General features: G+C 38.4%; 1 protein-coding gene across 3 annotated transcripts in view; it reads right to left on the reverse strand.

Annotated features, from left to right (window-relative positions):
* Positions 1–6: 6 nt before the first annotated feature.
* LOC106520370 (roundabout homolog 2) overlaps positions 7–18,110 on the reverse strand; it is an 87,086-nt gene continuing 68,982 nt past the window's right edge. Inside the window, exons 17-26 of one of the 3 annotated variants that reach the window (XM_014012416.1) lie at positions 13,738–13,941; positions 12,859–12,901; positions 10,604–10,740; positions 10,240–10,527; positions 8,808–8,946; positions 5,295–5,623; positions 4,122–4,226; positions 3,238–3,402; positions 2,087–2,232; positions 7–518 (exon numbers count right to left, since the gene is read on the reverse strand). In XM_014012416.1, coding sequence (XP_013867870.1) covers positions 507–518; positions 2,087–2,232; positions 3,238–3,402; positions 4,122–4,226; positions 5,295–5,623; positions 8,808–8,946; positions 10,240–10,527; positions 10,604–10,740; positions 12,859–12,901; positions 13,738–13,941 — 1,568 coding nt within the window. In that variant the 3' untranslated portion in view covers positions 7–506. Of the gene's footprint in view, positions 519–2,086; positions 2,233–3,237; positions 3,421–4,121; positions 4,227–5,294; positions 5,624–8,807; positions 8,947–10,239; positions 10,528–10,603; positions 10,741–12,858; positions 12,902–13,737; positions 13,942–18,110 lie in introns of all 3 variants that reach the window. The other 2 variants (XM_014012415.1, XM_014012414.1) reach the window with 2 other exon arrangements.

The following is an 18,110-nucleotide window of genomic DNA, read 5'->3' on the forward strand; positions in this document are numbered from 1 at the left end:
CACACACACACACACACACACACACACACACACACACACACACACACACACACACACAGACCATCATAATGAGATTTAACTTGTTTTCCCAACTCTTGTCCAACGCGCAGCATCGTGGTGTCGTGGTCGGAAATAAAGAAAAGATACATTCAGTAATCTGCTGTACAACGATCCAATAATTTTCTTCTCTTATTTTTACCTAAAAATATTTCTCCCACATCCATTTTTAGCCATATATCTGACCACATCTTTTAGAAAATTACACTGAGGACGTCTTTATACAGAATAAGGGTGAAGGGGAATCACACACAAAAAATAAGATGAATTCAAATAAAGTACAAAAAATAAAAAGAATAGAAATAGCTCGTGAAAAGGCAGATGGCAGGCCTTGACGCTTTCCCTTTTGTCTTCGGTTTTTCCAAACGCTGCCATGGCAACAGATTGATGGTTGGCAAAGACAGGAAGTCGGGGAGGAGAAAGGAAGATGTCACGTCATCAGCTGCCGTCTAGATGAGGTTCTGTGAAGAAAACGCGACACAGAGAGAAACGAGATGAGTTTACATCCAGATTACACGTCCTTTAAAAAATCAACACTGATTTATTGTTTTAATATGGATTTTTGTTTCAACCTTTTCCTGATAAAATTTACAAGATTCGTCTTCTTTGAGGAATCAGATCGGTGTGAAGTGATGACGTGAAATAAACATAAACACCACATTATTGTTTTTTTGACACAAGTTTAACAGCTAACCTTATAAATGTGTCTCGTATCTCAGAGCTTTTATTTTTTATGAAAAAGGTGCAAAAATTTACTGCTGAATGACGAAAAACTACAGAAATTGCTGTTTGGTTGCTGAATTACCTCAACAGTTTTCTAAAATCGCTGTTAGAAATATATTGTTAGTTTCTCATATTGCCTCAGGGGTCCCTTTGACCCACACATATTCATTCAAACTATTCATGATATCATCCTACATGGTAGACACGTTTGGGTGAGGAAATAAAGAAATAATAACAACAACAACAACAACAACAACAACAACAACAATAATAATAATAAAAGAAAAACACTTTTATTTCACAGAAACCTGCCATGAAGAAGAAAAAATATGTAATTTTCTGGGCCAGCCCCATAAAAAGCATCTGTATTAATGTTTTCTGGTACAAGGGAGGCTGTTCAGACACAGTGACCCACATCTGGATTTTTCTGCTTTGCTAGTTTCTGATCACTCTTTCTACCTTCCATGATAAATATGAACATCCAGGACTTTCACGAAAAAACTTGCTGATACAATATGTATGTAAACATGTGTAAAACAGAATGAGACATTTAAAATACTGACTTGTGAATAAATTTAAATGCGCTGTAAACATATTGCAGTTTGAAGCCCACTGACTCAGGGTTCTACTGCAGATCCTGCTCACAATCAAAGAGCTCGATCGATGCAGGAGTAAAGTGTCGGAGCGGTTCCAAACCATCCACAGAACCAGCAGAGTCTCCTCAGAATTTAAGTGCAGTATCACAGAGTCCGTGTGCTTAATGCACCGCTCGGATTATTGATTGTAAAGGAAGAAAACATCTCAAACTAACATTAAAGCCTGTGAGGCCAAAACAACTGAAACAGCCTCGTTCATGATTGTTTCTGAAAAGCTCCTGTCCACACGGATCCTCAGAAAACTATTTAAAAGAAATTCTAATTTGGAAAAGCGTTTTCCAAACTTTAATTTGTGTGGACTGGAAATGCAAACCAAGCAGAAAGAAAGCTTTTTAAAAATATTTGAATTAGTGTGGATGAAGACTCTTTTTAGGCATCATACAGAAATGTTTGATTGATTTACTCTGTATCTTTTAAAACACATTTCGCAATTATTGCTCTGCAACAGCAAGCGGACTAATTTTAAATTCCATATTTTATTTTTAATGGTTCCACCGGGGGCTGTAGACCTTTTCCCGGGTGGGTTAGATAACTGCAGTTTGGCCCTCGGCCACAATAAACGCCTGCCATTCACCGTGTCAAACTGCCCTGGGTGTGTTGTTGAATTGACCGTAACGAACACTGCATGCACATCGTTCAGCAGCTCCCACCTGTCCGTTTAGACAGCCCTCATCTCTCCTCTGGCCTGCAGTGGAGGGCCGGGGAAAGACTCTTCCACCCAGAGACCCGTAGCCTGACATCTGGACCTTGGACAGGACGTTCGGCTGCCCGTGCGGGATTACATTCTCATCTGCTCCTGACAAACAGATCACTCAAAGTTACAGCTGTTTTTAAACAGGTCAAACTCACAGGGAGGGGGTGGACTGAGAGTAGACCCCCTGCTACAAGGAGCTCTGCAGTGACAGCAGCTGGATCTGTACAAACCTGAAGAGGTTTATATAACATCCGCAAAAATGTAGAGCCGAAGAAGCTGAAACTGAGCAGATAATCTTAAAAAAAATATATAAAATGATAGCTGCAAGCTACAAAAAGCACAAAACTAACTAAAAGCTAAAAATAGCATATGGCTACCTAAAAGCAAAAAGTACCAGAAGGCCATCAAAAAGCTAAAAGTAGCAAAATAATAGCTATGCTTGCTTAAAGCAGAAAAAAGCAATAGGCTGGGTAAAGGCATCAAAATGATAGCAGAACTTTGGGTTTTAGATTGATAGCTAAATATTAAATGTGTCCAAAAAAACTACCTAAAAATATTTAAAAAAGGCTAGCAAAAATCTCAAAATAGCAAAATGGTAGATATAAGCTAAAGTAAGATAGCTAAAAGCAGCAAAAGGTTACTTAGAAGCTAAAAGTTTCAAAACGCTGGCTAAAAGCCAAAAAAAAGAAATATCTAGCTGAACACTAGAAGCTCCAACAAAATCTAGCAAATTGTACCAAAAGACTAGCTAGAAGCTAAGAGTATCAAAAGGCTAAAAACAAAAGCAGCACAATGCAAGCTAAAGGCCAAAAGTATCAAAATGTTAGCTAGAAGCTAAACGTACCATGGCCATCGGCTAAAAAGTGGAAAAAAAAAACTAAATTAGTTCAAGACAAGTTGTATGCTGAACCATAGAGAACAATGTTTTTGAGTGATATATGAGGAAAAAAATATTTCTGAATAAACTAATTGTTTTGATAATATACAAATAAATAATACAAAACAAAAGTACAAAGTCGGCAGTGGTATTTAGATTGAAAATAGGGAGAACACAGCCACATTATTATACATAAACTGACATCTGATGCACCGGAGTTGTTTCTTTACCTTCTGATAACCACTTTGTCGGCGACCCCCTCTGGGCGGAGAAACCTCCCCTCTTTGGAACGGTGGGCCGATTGCTCCCCTCCTTTGGTTCTCCTTCTGCTGGTTTCCGGCTCAAAACCTCCACAAAGAGCTGCAGGGAGTCGTCATCCGTGGAGGACGGGGGTGCTGGTGGAGGGGGGAGATCTGCATGTGATTCATCAGTGATGATTGAAAAGAAACACAAAGAAATATTCATCTTAAAAGGAATCATCTTGACATTTTGTGTGTGTGTGTGTGTGTGTGTGTGTGTGTGTGTGTGTGTGTGTGTGGGGCGGGGGGTGTGCTTATTCACTTTATTGCTGGGAGACAGATGAATAGATATCAGTCTTGTGTTTGTGTTTTATACATGAAGACGCAGCTTTGCATAAAGACCAGAACCAGTGGGGGACACTTTCTGTAGCTTTGCCCTCGAGCGTGGCTGACTGACTCTAAAGCACCCTGATTACCATCTTACACTGCGTTTGTTGCTTCAGCGGGAAAATTAAAAAAAGCAAAAATAACCATTAGCCAGTTTCTGGATCATTTTGAGCTTTAAATATTTGGTCTTTACAGACAACCTGTGGACACTGAAGGATGGCAGAAACAGAAAATACTTAAAAATGCTCTGCAGCAAAAGCAGTGATCAGCTTTTTGTTCAACATTAATAGAATTATTGTCTGTTAATTAAGGTTTATTCTCTTCACACAGTTCTAAAATACACATTCTGGACAGAAAAACACTGACACTGGGAAAAAAATCTTCAAAGCCAACTATCGTAGCTGTTTGAGTTAAAATTAGTTGGTTAGAAATATATTTCACTTCTCTACATTTAAAGAAACATGAACAACTCCGTCTCAGTTTGTTACCTGCTTCTCCGAGCCTCTCTCTTTTGTTTTGTCCATCTACAGGCGCTCGTTTCTTCCCCCTGGATCTGAGCGCCTGGACTGCAGGACTTGACTCTGCAGCTGCAGCTGGAGAAAAAAAAACAAATAAAATAAAATAATCAAGTCGATGTCATCCTCAGAAAACTTACAGAAAATTCACTTCTGTTGAGGAGTGTCACAAACTAGACAAGAAAAACTGCAATTTCTGTGAAAATCCAACATAAATGCTGAGAATGATTTTAGCTGAAACAGCTGAAACTGAGAGATTAAAGCTAATTTAAGCAGAACACAAACTCAAACGTAAAAGAAGCAAAATCACAGCTGAATGCTAAATGTAGCAATAGGCCACCTAAATGACAAAAGTGAAAGTGGAAAACAGTGGCTATAAACTAAAAGTAAAATGCTAAAGTAGAAAAATAGGTAAAAGCTAAATAGCATAAAGTCCAGCTAAAGGTTGAGCTAGAAGTAACCAAAAGGGATCTAAAAGTATCAAAAAGCTAACTGAAACGACTAAAACACTTGTTAGAAGTTAAACGCACCAAAAGAAAAGCTAAAAGCATAAAAAATGCTAAATGTAGAGAAAGGCTACGTAGAAGATAAAAATAGCAAAATGGTAGCTAAAAGTTAAAATCAGCACAATGATAACTAAAACCTGAAAGTAGCAAATGGCCATCTGAAAGCTAACAGTAGCACATCAGAACAATAAATAAAAGCTAAAGGTAGCTAAGTAACAGATAAAAGTAGCAAAATGATAGCTAAAAGCAGCAAATACCTCAAAGTATCATAAGAAGTCAGAAAATTTTCTTTATGAAATACGTAGATTTCAAAGAACAAATAAAAAATGTTTTGGAGTTGAAGTGATCTGAAGGTTTTTTTCAGAGGAAAATATTTATAAGTTAAGGTTAATATTTAGAAAAGTACAAAAACTACAAAACCCGAAGGCTGAATCACCCAAATCCTGCTAAAGCTAAATGTCTTGATATAGAAATGTCTGAAATACAAATAAAATAAAATAAAATAAATAAATCAATTTAAAAAATGCAGAAGTTGTTAGAATGAAAAAATCAAATAAAACCCTGGATAAATAACAGTGGGAACACCGAATCAGCATTTAGATGATTAAACACGACACGGTTCTGATGTGAGACAACTGACCTTTGCTGAGGCTCTCTCCCCGGAAATTATCTCCCCAGTGGCCGGTGTTGTATAAACCACAGGCATCCAGGGCCTTGGTGTTGGTGAACAGATCGGGGTTGGACTGGGACACCTGGGAGCCCAGGTACTGACGGGCCAGAAGCTCACAGTGCTGAAGACGTGGACTCTCGCTGGACTGGGGCAAGTCTCGCTGCGGGGAAGACAGTTTTGCTGTGAAGGAAAGCTCCTCCAGTTTAGAGGACAGGCTTGAGACCTCCTCTCTGGACGTGTCCATCAGGTAGGTCCTGGCTGGCAGCGGAGGACACCAGTCGTCGTCTTCCTCCTCAGAGCTAAAGGTCAAAGAGTGAGGAAGAATGAGCTCAAGGTTTTACAGGAAAGTCATCATTCTTTAATCTAAAATAATCCAGCACGAATTATTACTGCTGTTCATAAATAACTCGACATAATACTGATTACATCATACTATCATCATATTTTTTGCCTATTTGTAAGATTTAACATTTTCAGAGTCAGCTCCTCCTGCCTTTTTCTCATGAACAACTGAACAGATTTTAATAAAACTTTCAGGAAACAATCTCTGTTACAGTTAACTGACCTTGGAAAATCCCCAAAGTGCTACAACTCAGCTTGAGCTCAAATTTGACGGGGTAGTAGCTGAGAGTCATACTCTGACATCTTGTGTTATCACACGGGATTTGTCCTAATCCAACCTTTTCTTCTGACCAATCAGTTCCTATAACCGATGAGCTCAGCAGATGTTTCCTGCTCTCTGGGACACCTGGCTTGTCCCTTGCACGGATTTTGCTGAAGCGTCGTCCGTCTGAGCGATGAAGCAGAAGCCGTGTCTGACCTTATAGAGGAAGTGCAGAACAATACGTGCAGCCAAAGGAAATAAATGACTCGCCGAAGGCTTGACCTTCAGAATACACACTGTTGTGTTTTTTTTTCTTCTTTTTAGTACTCTGTATTCACCGTGCAAAGTTTCTGCATTAAATGCTGCTATATGAGACATCTGGTGAATCCTGAAACCTTGTTCTGTATAATCTGAGCCGATTTCACATTATGTCCAAAACAATAACTAGCAGGGACGTCCACGTTTACTTGGTGTTTACATGCTGACAATTGATTTTCATAATGTTCACTTGCAAGTTTATGTAAAAAAACAAAATAAAAATAAAAAAATCTGGAAATCTATAGTTAAAAAAAGCCTAGCAGTTCTTCAAAAGAAATGTATATCTCCCACTACTGTTCAAGTCAATGTCTTCAACAAAAATCATATTGTAAAAATGTTTTATTTTATTGTTTTTGATCATATATTAAAAAAATAGGAATATTGTTAGATCTTGAATCAGATCGGCTCCAGAAGTAATTTGCTAGATGTTCACACAATGGGCCTCATGCAAGAACCGTTGGTACGCACAGATTTGTTCTTAAGTTGTGCGTACGAGTGATTTAGGAGAATTTGTGGCATTCACCAATGTTTTCRTATTCTAMGATTTTTTTCAGATACGAACAAAATTBACGAGTGGTCCAGACCTGTCRTATATTTTACGAGCAGTCAGTCTGCTGTTATCCAGACGGGTTTTCCTCCCTAATAACTTTATATTTCGTTAGTTTGAAGACATTTTGAGTTGAAAATAAATCACACTCCATAATTTTGTTGACAATAAATTATTCTGCTTGAATTAGAGTTATAATTTTAAATGTAATAATTTAGACTAACAATTTAAATTGTCTGTCCGGCCGGCTTATGTATCCGGGATCGGGTCGCGGGGGCAGCAGCAGAGAGACCCAGACTTTCCTCTCCCCAGCGACACTTTCCAGCTCGTCCTGGGGGACTCCGAGACATTCCCAGACCAGAGGGGATACATAATCCCTCCAGCGAGTCCTGGGTTTTCTCCAAAGTGCCAGACTTATTTTGAAAACATTTTAAAAGGCTTATTTCAAACCCACATCTGAGACCACCTGCGACCGCGCACCGCGTGCGGGGGGTGGGGGGTGTACGGTGCACAGCGCTGTGTCTTCTGAATAAATGAAAATGATTTAACACAGTTGTTTATGCTTTTAGCAGCTCATTTTATTCCACAGCTGACCTGCTAAAAATGACAGATTTTCTTTTCTGGATCTCTGACAGACGGACTTCAATCTCTGAACTTGTAAAGTTTTTCTTTTTAGTTTTCGCTGTCATTTTCATGAATGGACACTTCCTGATATCTGAGGCAGGAAACATAGCCTTATATGGTGTTTTTGGGGTGGTAATTATGCTGATCTCCTCTCGTGTGCACGAGCAGCTGGATACAAACAGGTCAATTTACGCAGCTCATTTACACACTTTTCCTGAAGACAGAAGAGTTTGTTGAATCTGACGTGACATGTTCGTACGAACCCTTTGTACGAACAAAAGTAAGAGAAATTTAGGATAAGAATAYGAACATGTTCTTGCATGAGGCCCAATGATCATTTCCTGAGAGTTTCATTAAACAGTACGTAAATTACCCTCAGTCCTAAACCTAACCCCTCCCAAAAAATGGCATTCCACCATATTAAGATCAGTCTTTGATTCCCAAAAGAACTACTGGTCCTGTCACTGAAGGTGTTTATATACAAGAAACGGTCCTAGAAAGGTAACAAAAACCAGGTACACACACAGATGCACAGCAAATATTTAAAGAATTAAATGAGGCAAAATGTGCAACCATAATTTCAAAGAAAGCTGTCAAATAGTTTGAATTCAAAGAGATGAACCCAAACCATTAAAACTGTCTATAAAGAAATAATCCGGTGTCTACTGATGTGAAATTAAATAAGTGCAGAGAAAGAAAAGAACAAAAAACATAAATGTGTTTTTTAAAGTTTCTATTTGAAAGGGAACTAGAGTTCCAGAAGACAGGATCCACCTCCGTGATTTCTGTTGTCATTTTCTTGCCATCAGGCCTGATTTAACGAGGAACGTGTCATTGAAAATGGAAAGCAGTAATTCCGCCTGTCAGACAGAGTCTAATGTCATTACAAAAGACACGACGCAGTCAGAAACAGCCTTCCCATCCCACCCCGTTATGTCCGCAATCTGACGTGTCAGAACTCGTTAGAGGAGACGCTCCCCTGCGTAGCCCCGGAGCCCGATCCACTCACTGCCTGTGGAGTCGATGCTGCGTTTACAAAACTCCCCAGACTCTAAACTTCACTTAAGTTTTGCTTGACAGGCCCGGCGGCACTACAGGACCGCCGTGACGTGCAGCTGCCTTAACTCCCGCTGTCAGAGGATTGAAGCCAGAGGCCTCCACGCTAATGATGAGGAGACAGAAGGAAGCTGAGGACAAAAAGAGTCGTATTCCTGGAGACGGAAGAGGAGGGTTTGACCCCCACAATGAAGACTTGGACCCTCCCAAAAGAGGCAAAAACAATTATAACAACTGTGTAAAATGTGTATTAAAACAGAATCTTGGAAAAAAGAGTTTTGGTTCTAGTATTTGTTTGCATCAGATGAAAAAAAGAAGTCAGTGGTCGACTCACCTGTGCTGCGCCTCCTCTTTATCAGCCTTTGCTCGACCTCCGTCTCTGTTGGGAGGAAGAGGCAGAGACAAAACGTCCACCCAGGTGAGAGGAGCTGACTTGGGCGAGGACCCGGGAGACGACTGCTGCGCCAGTTTGTCTGGAAGAAAAAAAAATTGTAATAAACTGTGTCACAAATGTGGTGAGTTCTGGTTGTTCAGCTGTGCTGCCTCTGTGCACCTGCTTCCACTTCATTAATCAGGTTTTGTATTTACACGCCAACATACACACATGTTTACACCGACGAGCCCGCCTTTGACTGTGTTCTCAAATCTATTTTATTTTATTTTTTCCCTTCAGTGTGGTGCCTTCGAGTGCTGTAGAATTAGTAGTACAAAGCAGAATTCCTGTTTAATTATGGAATTTCTGCTCACCCTGACCCTAAAGCAGAAAGGCTGGTTTTGCATGATGAATCTGCTCAAACAAACGCTGCGTTTTAAAACCCATCTCTCTCTCTGGCTGCCTGAAGGACGCTCTCTTTTGTTGACCTTTTTTTTTACTTCAGAACCACCTTGAGTTTCAATAGATGCACAGACTCACTGAGCTCTTCAGAAACCGTTATGGTCATAGTTACGTTATGCTTTTATTCAAATCGCAAACAATTTACCATATTGAACATAAAAGAGGGAGACGTGAAGCACAGGCTTTGTTTTTTACCTCACTTGATTTAGAATGATGATTCGTTCAAGCATTAAAAAAACTGTTTAAGATAATGTTCATATCGGCGTTAGATCTATAAATAAAAAAGATAATGTATACTGACATATATGACAAAAACTATTTGTTCCCATTTCTAAAGTTAAATAAAAAAACTGTAAAATGTAAGAGGCAACAAAGGTTCAGATGCATGAACTGAAGGTTGTGGCTTCCCTCATGTCTCCTGTTTCTCATAAAAACCTGTCACAGATTGTTTTCTAGCCCCGTTGAAGCCTCTTCTGCTTTTCACCTGTTTGTCCGGCGGTTTGCTTAAATTTTTAAAGAACACACCGTGTTGAGATGTGCCAAGGTTGCTGCAAACAGGACTGGACTGAAAGCTGAATAAAAAAAGCAGCCAGTGTCTAAAGACATGAAAAAAAAAAAAAAAAAAAGACTGACAGAACCTCAGAAAATCTTGATAACTTTTGCTCAACCCCTCCACTAAAAAATGAGAAGAAAGTTTGACTCTCTGGAAGCAAAGTATTAATAACTGAGTGGTGACTGGTGAAAGGTTAGAATTAACTGTGTTTTGTGTTTTTATTTTGGAAAATGGAAAATAAATTGCATTTTTAGATCGGTGTAACTTAATAAAGTTGCTGAAAACAAGAAAAAGCATGAAAAAAAACAAGTAATATTTAAAAATGTGACGAAAACTTATTTATGGGATATATCAGAACATACTGTAAATCAGCCTTACCGCAGCTCTTCTTGGTGTACTGGAGCTTGGCGTATTCAGACCCAGACTGACCAGACTGGATGGTCCACCGGTCCAGGTCCTGCTCTAGACCCACCAGCCCACTGTTTGCCAGTATTGGGTTGCTGCTGTATGGATCTGGACCTTGGTTGTAGGACATGCTGGAATAAGTGTCGTAGTACGCCAGCAGGTCATCCTCGGCCGTCGTGTTGATGGTGCTGTAGATGGGGCTGTCGTTGGACGCCGTGCTGCGTTTCTCCGTCTGGCTTGGGTAGTGGATTTTCCCGACAGCTGGACAGGAAAGGATTGGGCTAAATTGTCAACACAACCATATGCTTAATACTGACGTGTGTCTGTGAGCTCTTACAGTTGTAATATCTCTCCGAGTCCAGTTTCCCGGAGCAGCAGTTGACTAAATCTTTGCTGTTGTGAGGCAGATTTGGAGTGGGCCACGACTCGGCCAGCCAGGGGTAATTTCCCATGTTTGATCCCAACAAGGCAGGCCTTAGAAGAAAGGCGAGAGGGTTTTTCATCATCATTTCTATTAAATACAGAGCGCCACTCATTATATTATCAAACTTTTTGACATGACAGCTCCAATCTTTTGAAGTGAGGTTCTGTGGAAAAGTATGACATCCAAGCTTTTGTAGAACATCCTTAGTTCTTCACGCTGTCATTAAGTTCACATCATACTGTTATTTAAGCCCTGAGGGGACGTTGGTGAAAATTTTATAAAATAGGTTGTGTGAGCATGAGAAAACATCTGGTGCACACCAGGTAATTGTCTTGGTAATAAACCAAATGTCCAACAACTCAAGGCTGTGACAAAGTTTGCGGGATGTTGGAAATTTGTTGTCACTTATGTGGTTGTGTGACTTTTTTTTTCCTCACAAACTTTTTCTAATTAAAGAGAAACAGTAGCAAGAACTCCTGGGAAGTCCTTCCACTTAAACAATTGTCAGAAACAAACAGAAACCCCAACAATGTGTCCCTTCATTGCACAGTCACAGAGAGCTGCCTGTGTCTCCACGCTGTCTCCTCTGTGCACAAATGTTAAAATCTGAAAATGTTTCTAAGTTTTGCAGGAGCAGTTTAAAAGATGGCTGTATTTTCTAAAAGCCTCAGCCAGTTGCTCCTCAGAAGTTGAAGTGAAACGAGTGCAGCGTGATTCTACATAAACACGCCCACAAAGTTCTGACCAATCACACAACACTTGGGGCATGCCCTGCAGAGAAAAAAAAGTTCTGCCAGGAGCTTAGGCACAGAACAAGTTCTCGAAGCTCATGAGAGAACAAAATAATGCAATTTTCATCATTCCACTACACACACAAAATATTCCTAACGCACACCAAATATTTTCTCTTGCTCACAAAAAAAAGCTGCTTATTTGGTGTTTTATTTTATTTAAACCAACACCTTATTAGGGTCTCTGTTATGGGATACTGTAAATCTTGTGCCAGCAGCAATCGAATTTGAATTACTCAGATTGAATCTGAATGTGCATAATTTGAAATTGAATACATTGGTTTGAAAATGAATTTTCCTAAATTAAAACTGAATTTAATTATTTGAAACTGAATTTAAAGTTTTGTATCTGAATTAATTTGCTTTGAACCTGTACTTTTGTCTATTAAAAATTCAGTTTGACTACTTTCACTTTCAGTTCCATAATTCAGATTTTTGTGTCACATCCTGGTCCTTGAGAAAGCCAGCCAGAGTAATCAAACACAGATCCACAGATTTATATTTCACTTCGGTGACGCATTTTCAACATATAGGTACAATTAATCGCTGCAATAAAATAACTTTGTCTGTTTTTGTCACTTTTACAGTGGATTGCATCAACCCTTTTACATATAGAAGGGAAACTTCACCGAAGTGAAACGTAAATCTGTGGATCTGTGTTTGATTACTCTGGCTGGCTTTCTCAAGGACCAGGATGTGACACAAAAACTTGAATTTTGTAACTGAAATTGAATTATGGAACAGAAAGTGAAAGTAGTCAAACTGAATTTTTTAATAAATCAAAATACAGTTTCAAAGCAAATTAATTCAAATTCAAAACTTTAAATTCAGTTTCAGTTTAGTGAAATTTATTTTCAAATCATTGCATTCAATTTCAAATTATGCACATTCAGATTCAATCTGAGCAATTCAAAATCAAATCCTGCTGGCACAAGATTTATCCCATACCACCATATTTTTGGAGTCAGTCTGTGCTTTAAGCCCCGCCTTCTCTTCTGCACACAAAAACTATACTTGCCAGAGCACAATGTGTTAGAAAAATGATTGTTTGATCACAAAGAAACAAGGTAAGAACTACAGAAATTAATAAGAGACACTTGAAATAAATGTCCGAAGTGTGTATTTGATTTTTTTTAACAAGGTCTATATAGTTTTACAGGGAGGGGGTGGGACTTTAAGCTTCTACTGGAACAAGAGAGGGAAGATGGCCTTGCTCTGGCTTCAACTTCCAGATTATGTTCAGAGGTCTACATATAATTAGTCTTTGATGAAACAGATCCTCAGTCGAACCCTCATGTGTTCTGTGTTCCAGAAAGTAGTGAATGCATCTGTAACCCCTTCAAAAGAGTTGAACTACCCTTTTAATGCATACTTTACCCTCCATTGATGATTCCTGATCCGTCACTGTGAGCAAAGCCAACTGCAGAAAGACACAAAGAAATAAAACTTATTATACAAGAAAAAATAATCTTTTGCCATAACATTTTAAAAAGACTGAACATAGAATAAATGTGTTTATCGTTATGTGATCCACCAACCCGTTCATCCTAAAAGCAGATTTAAAATGTTTTCTGTGAAAAGACACTGTTGACCTACATACACTAAAAGGCACACAAGAGAAACATGTTGTAAAATATGCCTGCAGTGCATAAAAATGCAGATGTTATCCTTCTTCTGATGTATCCGTAGTCAATCCTGTTTAAACTGACGCAATCTAACCTAAAACCTGATATAAAACAATAATCACTGGAAAAGATGTAAAGAAAATCTATTTTTTGAAAAAGAAAAAAAAAAAGCCCCCCRGGCAGAAAACAAATGATATGTTTACGGTATGTGCTTATGTACCCAAGGCCATGATCTAAAACTGTATTGTTGTGGTTGCATTCTGCTTTGCCTTTAGTTTGTTTCCATTTCCTTTTTTTTTTCTTCTCACTTTTTAGCAAACTACCAAGTCGGGGTAAATACATTTTAATTAAGCGAGTTTGTGAGATTAAAGTGCAGCAGTTGCTCTGCGAAACACAAAGTGAAATTGAAAACATTCATCACTGCTGGAGATATCCCCAGAGGTCTATTAACAAGTTTGTCACCGTCGCTGCTTTCAAACTGAATCTAAAGTGTTGCTGAATCTTTAAATTTCTTCCTTTGTTTCCTCTCCAACGTTAGCCGTTTGCTGCCTTTTTTGAGCTGTGAAAAAAAAAAAAATCCACCGAAACCTGGTTTTGGGCGGACGAGCGCAAAGCTCTGTTTGCTGCTCACCTGCTGGCGTGTAGGCAAAGGAGGTGGTGTAGTGACCCAGCTGCTTCCTCCTGCGGTGCCGACAATACAGCCATCCACTGAAACCCATCAAAACCAGCCAGGCGGCCACACCTAGACCTGCGATGAAAGCCGGCTGCCGGATCACCCCGGCGATCTGCTCTGCTAGGCTGAGCTCGCTGCTTCTTTTCACCTCGACTGGTTGACCTGAAAATAAAATAGTAATAAAATCTTGATGGAATGCCTGTCACCCACCACCCTTCCATGGCAGAGTTTTATAGAGTGATCTGTTAGATCTCAAAGTTTGAAGTGACTTTCTACTCTATCACTCCAGGTTTTAGCCAAATAACAATGTAATAAGTTAGTTTTGTTTTTAATGTCAATTATCTGTGCTAACCATACATTTGGGTGATGGTCTCAGTTCCTGAGCTAAAGCTTTAAGCAACACTTTTGCACAGTGTGGAACATTAGAACTTTTTTGGGAATAAGGCCCACCTAATCTTAGCTAAGTTTCTCTAAAACTGGCTTAGTGGTAACCAAGTTTGTGTTTGATAAGGTCACCTAGCTGTGGTGGCCATCTTAAAGTGCCCGTGATATAATTTTTTAAAATAAATATAATGGCATTTTTTGAAAGATAACATCAATAACATATTGCAAAAAATTATTTCCCACTGCTGAAATGAACAGTTGAGATATTTGCTTGTGAAGTAACAGGAAGTGATGTCAAAGGAGAACGTCAGCATGGAACAGAGCATTGATAAAATGGCTAAGGACACGTAGAGAAGAATCTGATGTTTGTTTAGTTTATTTTGAGTCAGAGAGAGATGAAGAGTCAGAGTTCAAATAATATTGTTTCAATAAACAAAGACTAGAGAGTTCCCCTTTGATGTCACTTCCTGTTTCACTTTGGCTGAGCCAAGTTCCAAAGACAATTTGCCATTTATGTGAAAAAAATGGGTAAAATCACATTTTATGCAAGGTTTCTTATATAAAAATGTGTTTTCTTTGACTTTTTGTATTTGATGGATAGGCAGGTCACAGGCACTTTAAAAGTGCTTGGTTTTCAAAAAAGATCGAGTTAAAGATGTAGGATAGAAAATAATATCTTTTATTTGTGCCTCAGTGAGGAAAATCCAATGTATCATCAGCAAAGCAAAAGGCAAATATAAGGACACAAAGTAAACAATAATATTTTACAAATTAGGACAAAAACTGTGGAAAAAAAAGAAAAAGAAAATTACAGAGTCCTTGTTCGTACCTTCTACTGAACGCATGGCGCCCAGTTTTTAAGTGGAACTACTTTCTTTTGAGATCATCTGTGACCTCCAAAGCTCACGGGACAAGACCTCCCCCTCTTTAAAGATCCCGCTGATTTATGCAGAACAGAGCCTGGCCTGAATCAGTCTGTAATGCTAAGTTCCAGAGCTGCTATCAGAGACTTCAGGTCACTGTATGACCAGCAGTAAAGGTTCTGTGGTGGGTGGGGGCGGAACATGGGAACATTTTATCTCCACAGTAATGGCTGATGTGATCAGTGCTGGCTAAATGAGTCACAATGACAAGTTCCTCAAAAGCTTCTAAATGATGCAGTTTGTTGAAATTTAGCGATTTATCACCTGGCCTAGCAATAAGCACGTTTTAGTTAAGGAGTGACTGTTTTAAAACTCAAACTTTATTGGTTTACATGGATGTTCTTTGGGAATTCCACACCTAGATTAAATAAAAGGCTTTCCAAGCTACATAACGAGGTCAAACATTATATGAGGGATATCCAGGTGACACATTTAAAAACAAGAAAGGGTTATTTCAGAAGATATGCCTGTTAACTTTGATTTAAAGGTAGATTAGGAGGATTTTAGTTATGAAAACTGCTAGATGGTCTTTCTGGATTCATTTTACACAAATTTTAATTATGGCAAAAGATGTGCTGCAGCCTGATCTTATTCTGACTCATTTTACCAACACAGGTCACAAACATAATCAGTGTTTTTTGTTTTTTTTCATATTATTGTTTCTCATCCAGGGTTTGGCTTTGTTTGGCCTTCGGTTGATAGAAAACAAAGTGAACCAATCTACCGAGAACAATTTATTAAGCTAATTACCGCAAATTAAACTAATAGAGCTAAATAAAGTTCTGTTTAGATTGAACAAATTAATTAGTTTGTTGACGCTGAGATGAAACTGTGTTAAATGGGAGACGTGTTAACGGAGAATCAGACAGCCAAAGGTAAAATCTCAGTTTTGTTGGAATGATGTGGTAAGGAGTGAGAGAAAAAGTTTAATACATCAATGATAAATTTTATATATATTTTTTCTAAATAAAAACATTTTAGTTTTGTAACAATATATTAGGATTAATAATCCTGAAAGATTAGTTTTTTAAATGCCAGTCTACACCCCTCCACTAAAAATGTAATGTGTGCGTCTGTTAGCAAAATATCTCATCATGAAGCACAGGATTAATTGAACCATCCCATTCAAAACAAAATTATCTATTTTTCTCATCTTGTGTCCATGAAGCAACATTCAGAAATCCAACATTCCTCCCTGTCTGTGAACGCATCATAGAGTAGCTTATTTCAGCAGCTTACATTTCTTATTAAGCGTTTCTAGCTGCTTAAACACAACCTCACTTAGTGCATCTTTATTTCTTCCAACAAACTGTGTAAATCTGAAGACATTTATCAAGCTTGAAACCCATCGTAGTCACACACCCGCATCCCTGTTTCTGTTGATGGACAGACTGACAGAAAATACGACACATGAGAGACAGACAGACAGACAGCCAAACGTCAGACAGTCAGGTAGGGAGGAAAAATATGGTGACAGAGCAGAATGCAAACAGCAGATATCCAACTGAAACAAACACTTTACAGAAAAAGACAGTTGATGCAAAACACCAGGCAGGTTTCCTTCATTAGCTGTTAAATAGATGGAGATCAAGTTTGAAATAAGCTGTAAAGCAACTCGGCATCTTTGTGGTCAGAAGATCAGTGCAATTAGAATAAAAAGCACCATTTATACTAATCTGACCAAATACTGAATGATATAAATTAATATAAATGCAGTGTTGATGCTCCTAACTTCATTTTTCATAGAAACAAGTTCAAGCTTTTTTTCTCTGTCTACAAAGATAATGTGTGTTGTGGTTCAAAGCTACGTGTAAAAACTAAGAGTTCCCTCTTTTGCTCTTTAAAGTATAAATTATAAACAGGTGCTTAAATCATTGTTGAGTCACAATGAGTTGCAAAAAAAACGAATTATTTTCACGTAATTGGGATTTGCATAAAAAATTCTATAAAGGCATCATGTAAATAGAAAACAGTGTTTCCAGGTGCTATGGTGGTGAAGTGGTTGGAGCTACTTCTTCACAATGAAAAGGTCACAGGTTTGTCTTCCGACACCTTGATGTTTCCTTTGAAATGGACTATGTTTCTCAGCTAGCAGGGAAATCCCTTCATATAATGCAACCCCAAAGTTTTCAAAAAGAAGCCAGCTTGTCGGCAGGTGATAAATCAACAAATGTCAAGACACTACAGATCATTTTGAAGCTTTCAAAGTGGAGAATTTGAAAATTAAAACTCAAAATTAAAAAAAATTCCTGACTATGACTCATTTTGCCTACACCGGTCACATTATTTATTTATTTATTTATTTATTTATTTATTTATTTATTTATTTATTTATTTATTTATTTATTTTAGTTTAGTTGTTTTGGTACAAGTAATTTTGCTGTTTCTTTTACACATAAAAGTCCAAATTTTAGAGATACAGGTAAAAACTTTTTTTTAATCAACTGAACTGAGTTTTTCCAAAACGTGAACCTGCTTTAGTGTATGTACAGGGCTTTTATAAAGACTTATTACTGTTTTCAAACACATAAATAACCTGTGTTTACAGCATTGATGCATAATTTAATAATAAGTGTATTATAATTGTAAATTAGTAAAATTTTTCTAAGGGTGTATTCAGACCAGAAAAGTCCTTTGGTCCAATTGTTTGGTCCGGACCAAAAATGGATTTTTTTTTTTCATTTGGTGCGGTTTGCATTCACATTGTGCTTTTTTGCAAACGAACTATAACTTGTAAACAAAGCCACGAGGCTGACGATCATTGCTCCCATTGAACAAAAAAAGGATGGGGGCGGGACTGAGCCACAGATCCAGAAGAAAACAAGGAAGTCCTGCGTGCTGCGGTTCTGATGCACACATTTTTGCTGATAGTACAACTGCAATAGCATTTAAAATGTCAGAAGCAGCTAATTTAATGGTGGTTTCGTGATGATAATCTAATTTTGGAGCGGCGTGCACCCAAAGGAGACGAGGTGCTCTGCGTGTTCTGACCCACAACACGCTGGCAGTAGAGCTGCTAACAGG

The sequence above is a fragment of the Austrofundulus limnaeus genome, unplaced genomic scaffold (assembly GCF_001266775.1).
Source record: "Austrofundulus limnaeus strain Quisiro unplaced genomic scaffold, Austrofundulus_limnaeus-1.0 Scaffold91, whole genome shotgun sequence".
Taxonomy (NCBI): Eukaryota; Metazoa; Chordata; class Actinopteri; order Cyprinodontiformes; family Rivulidae; genus Austrofundulus; species Austrofundulus limnaeus.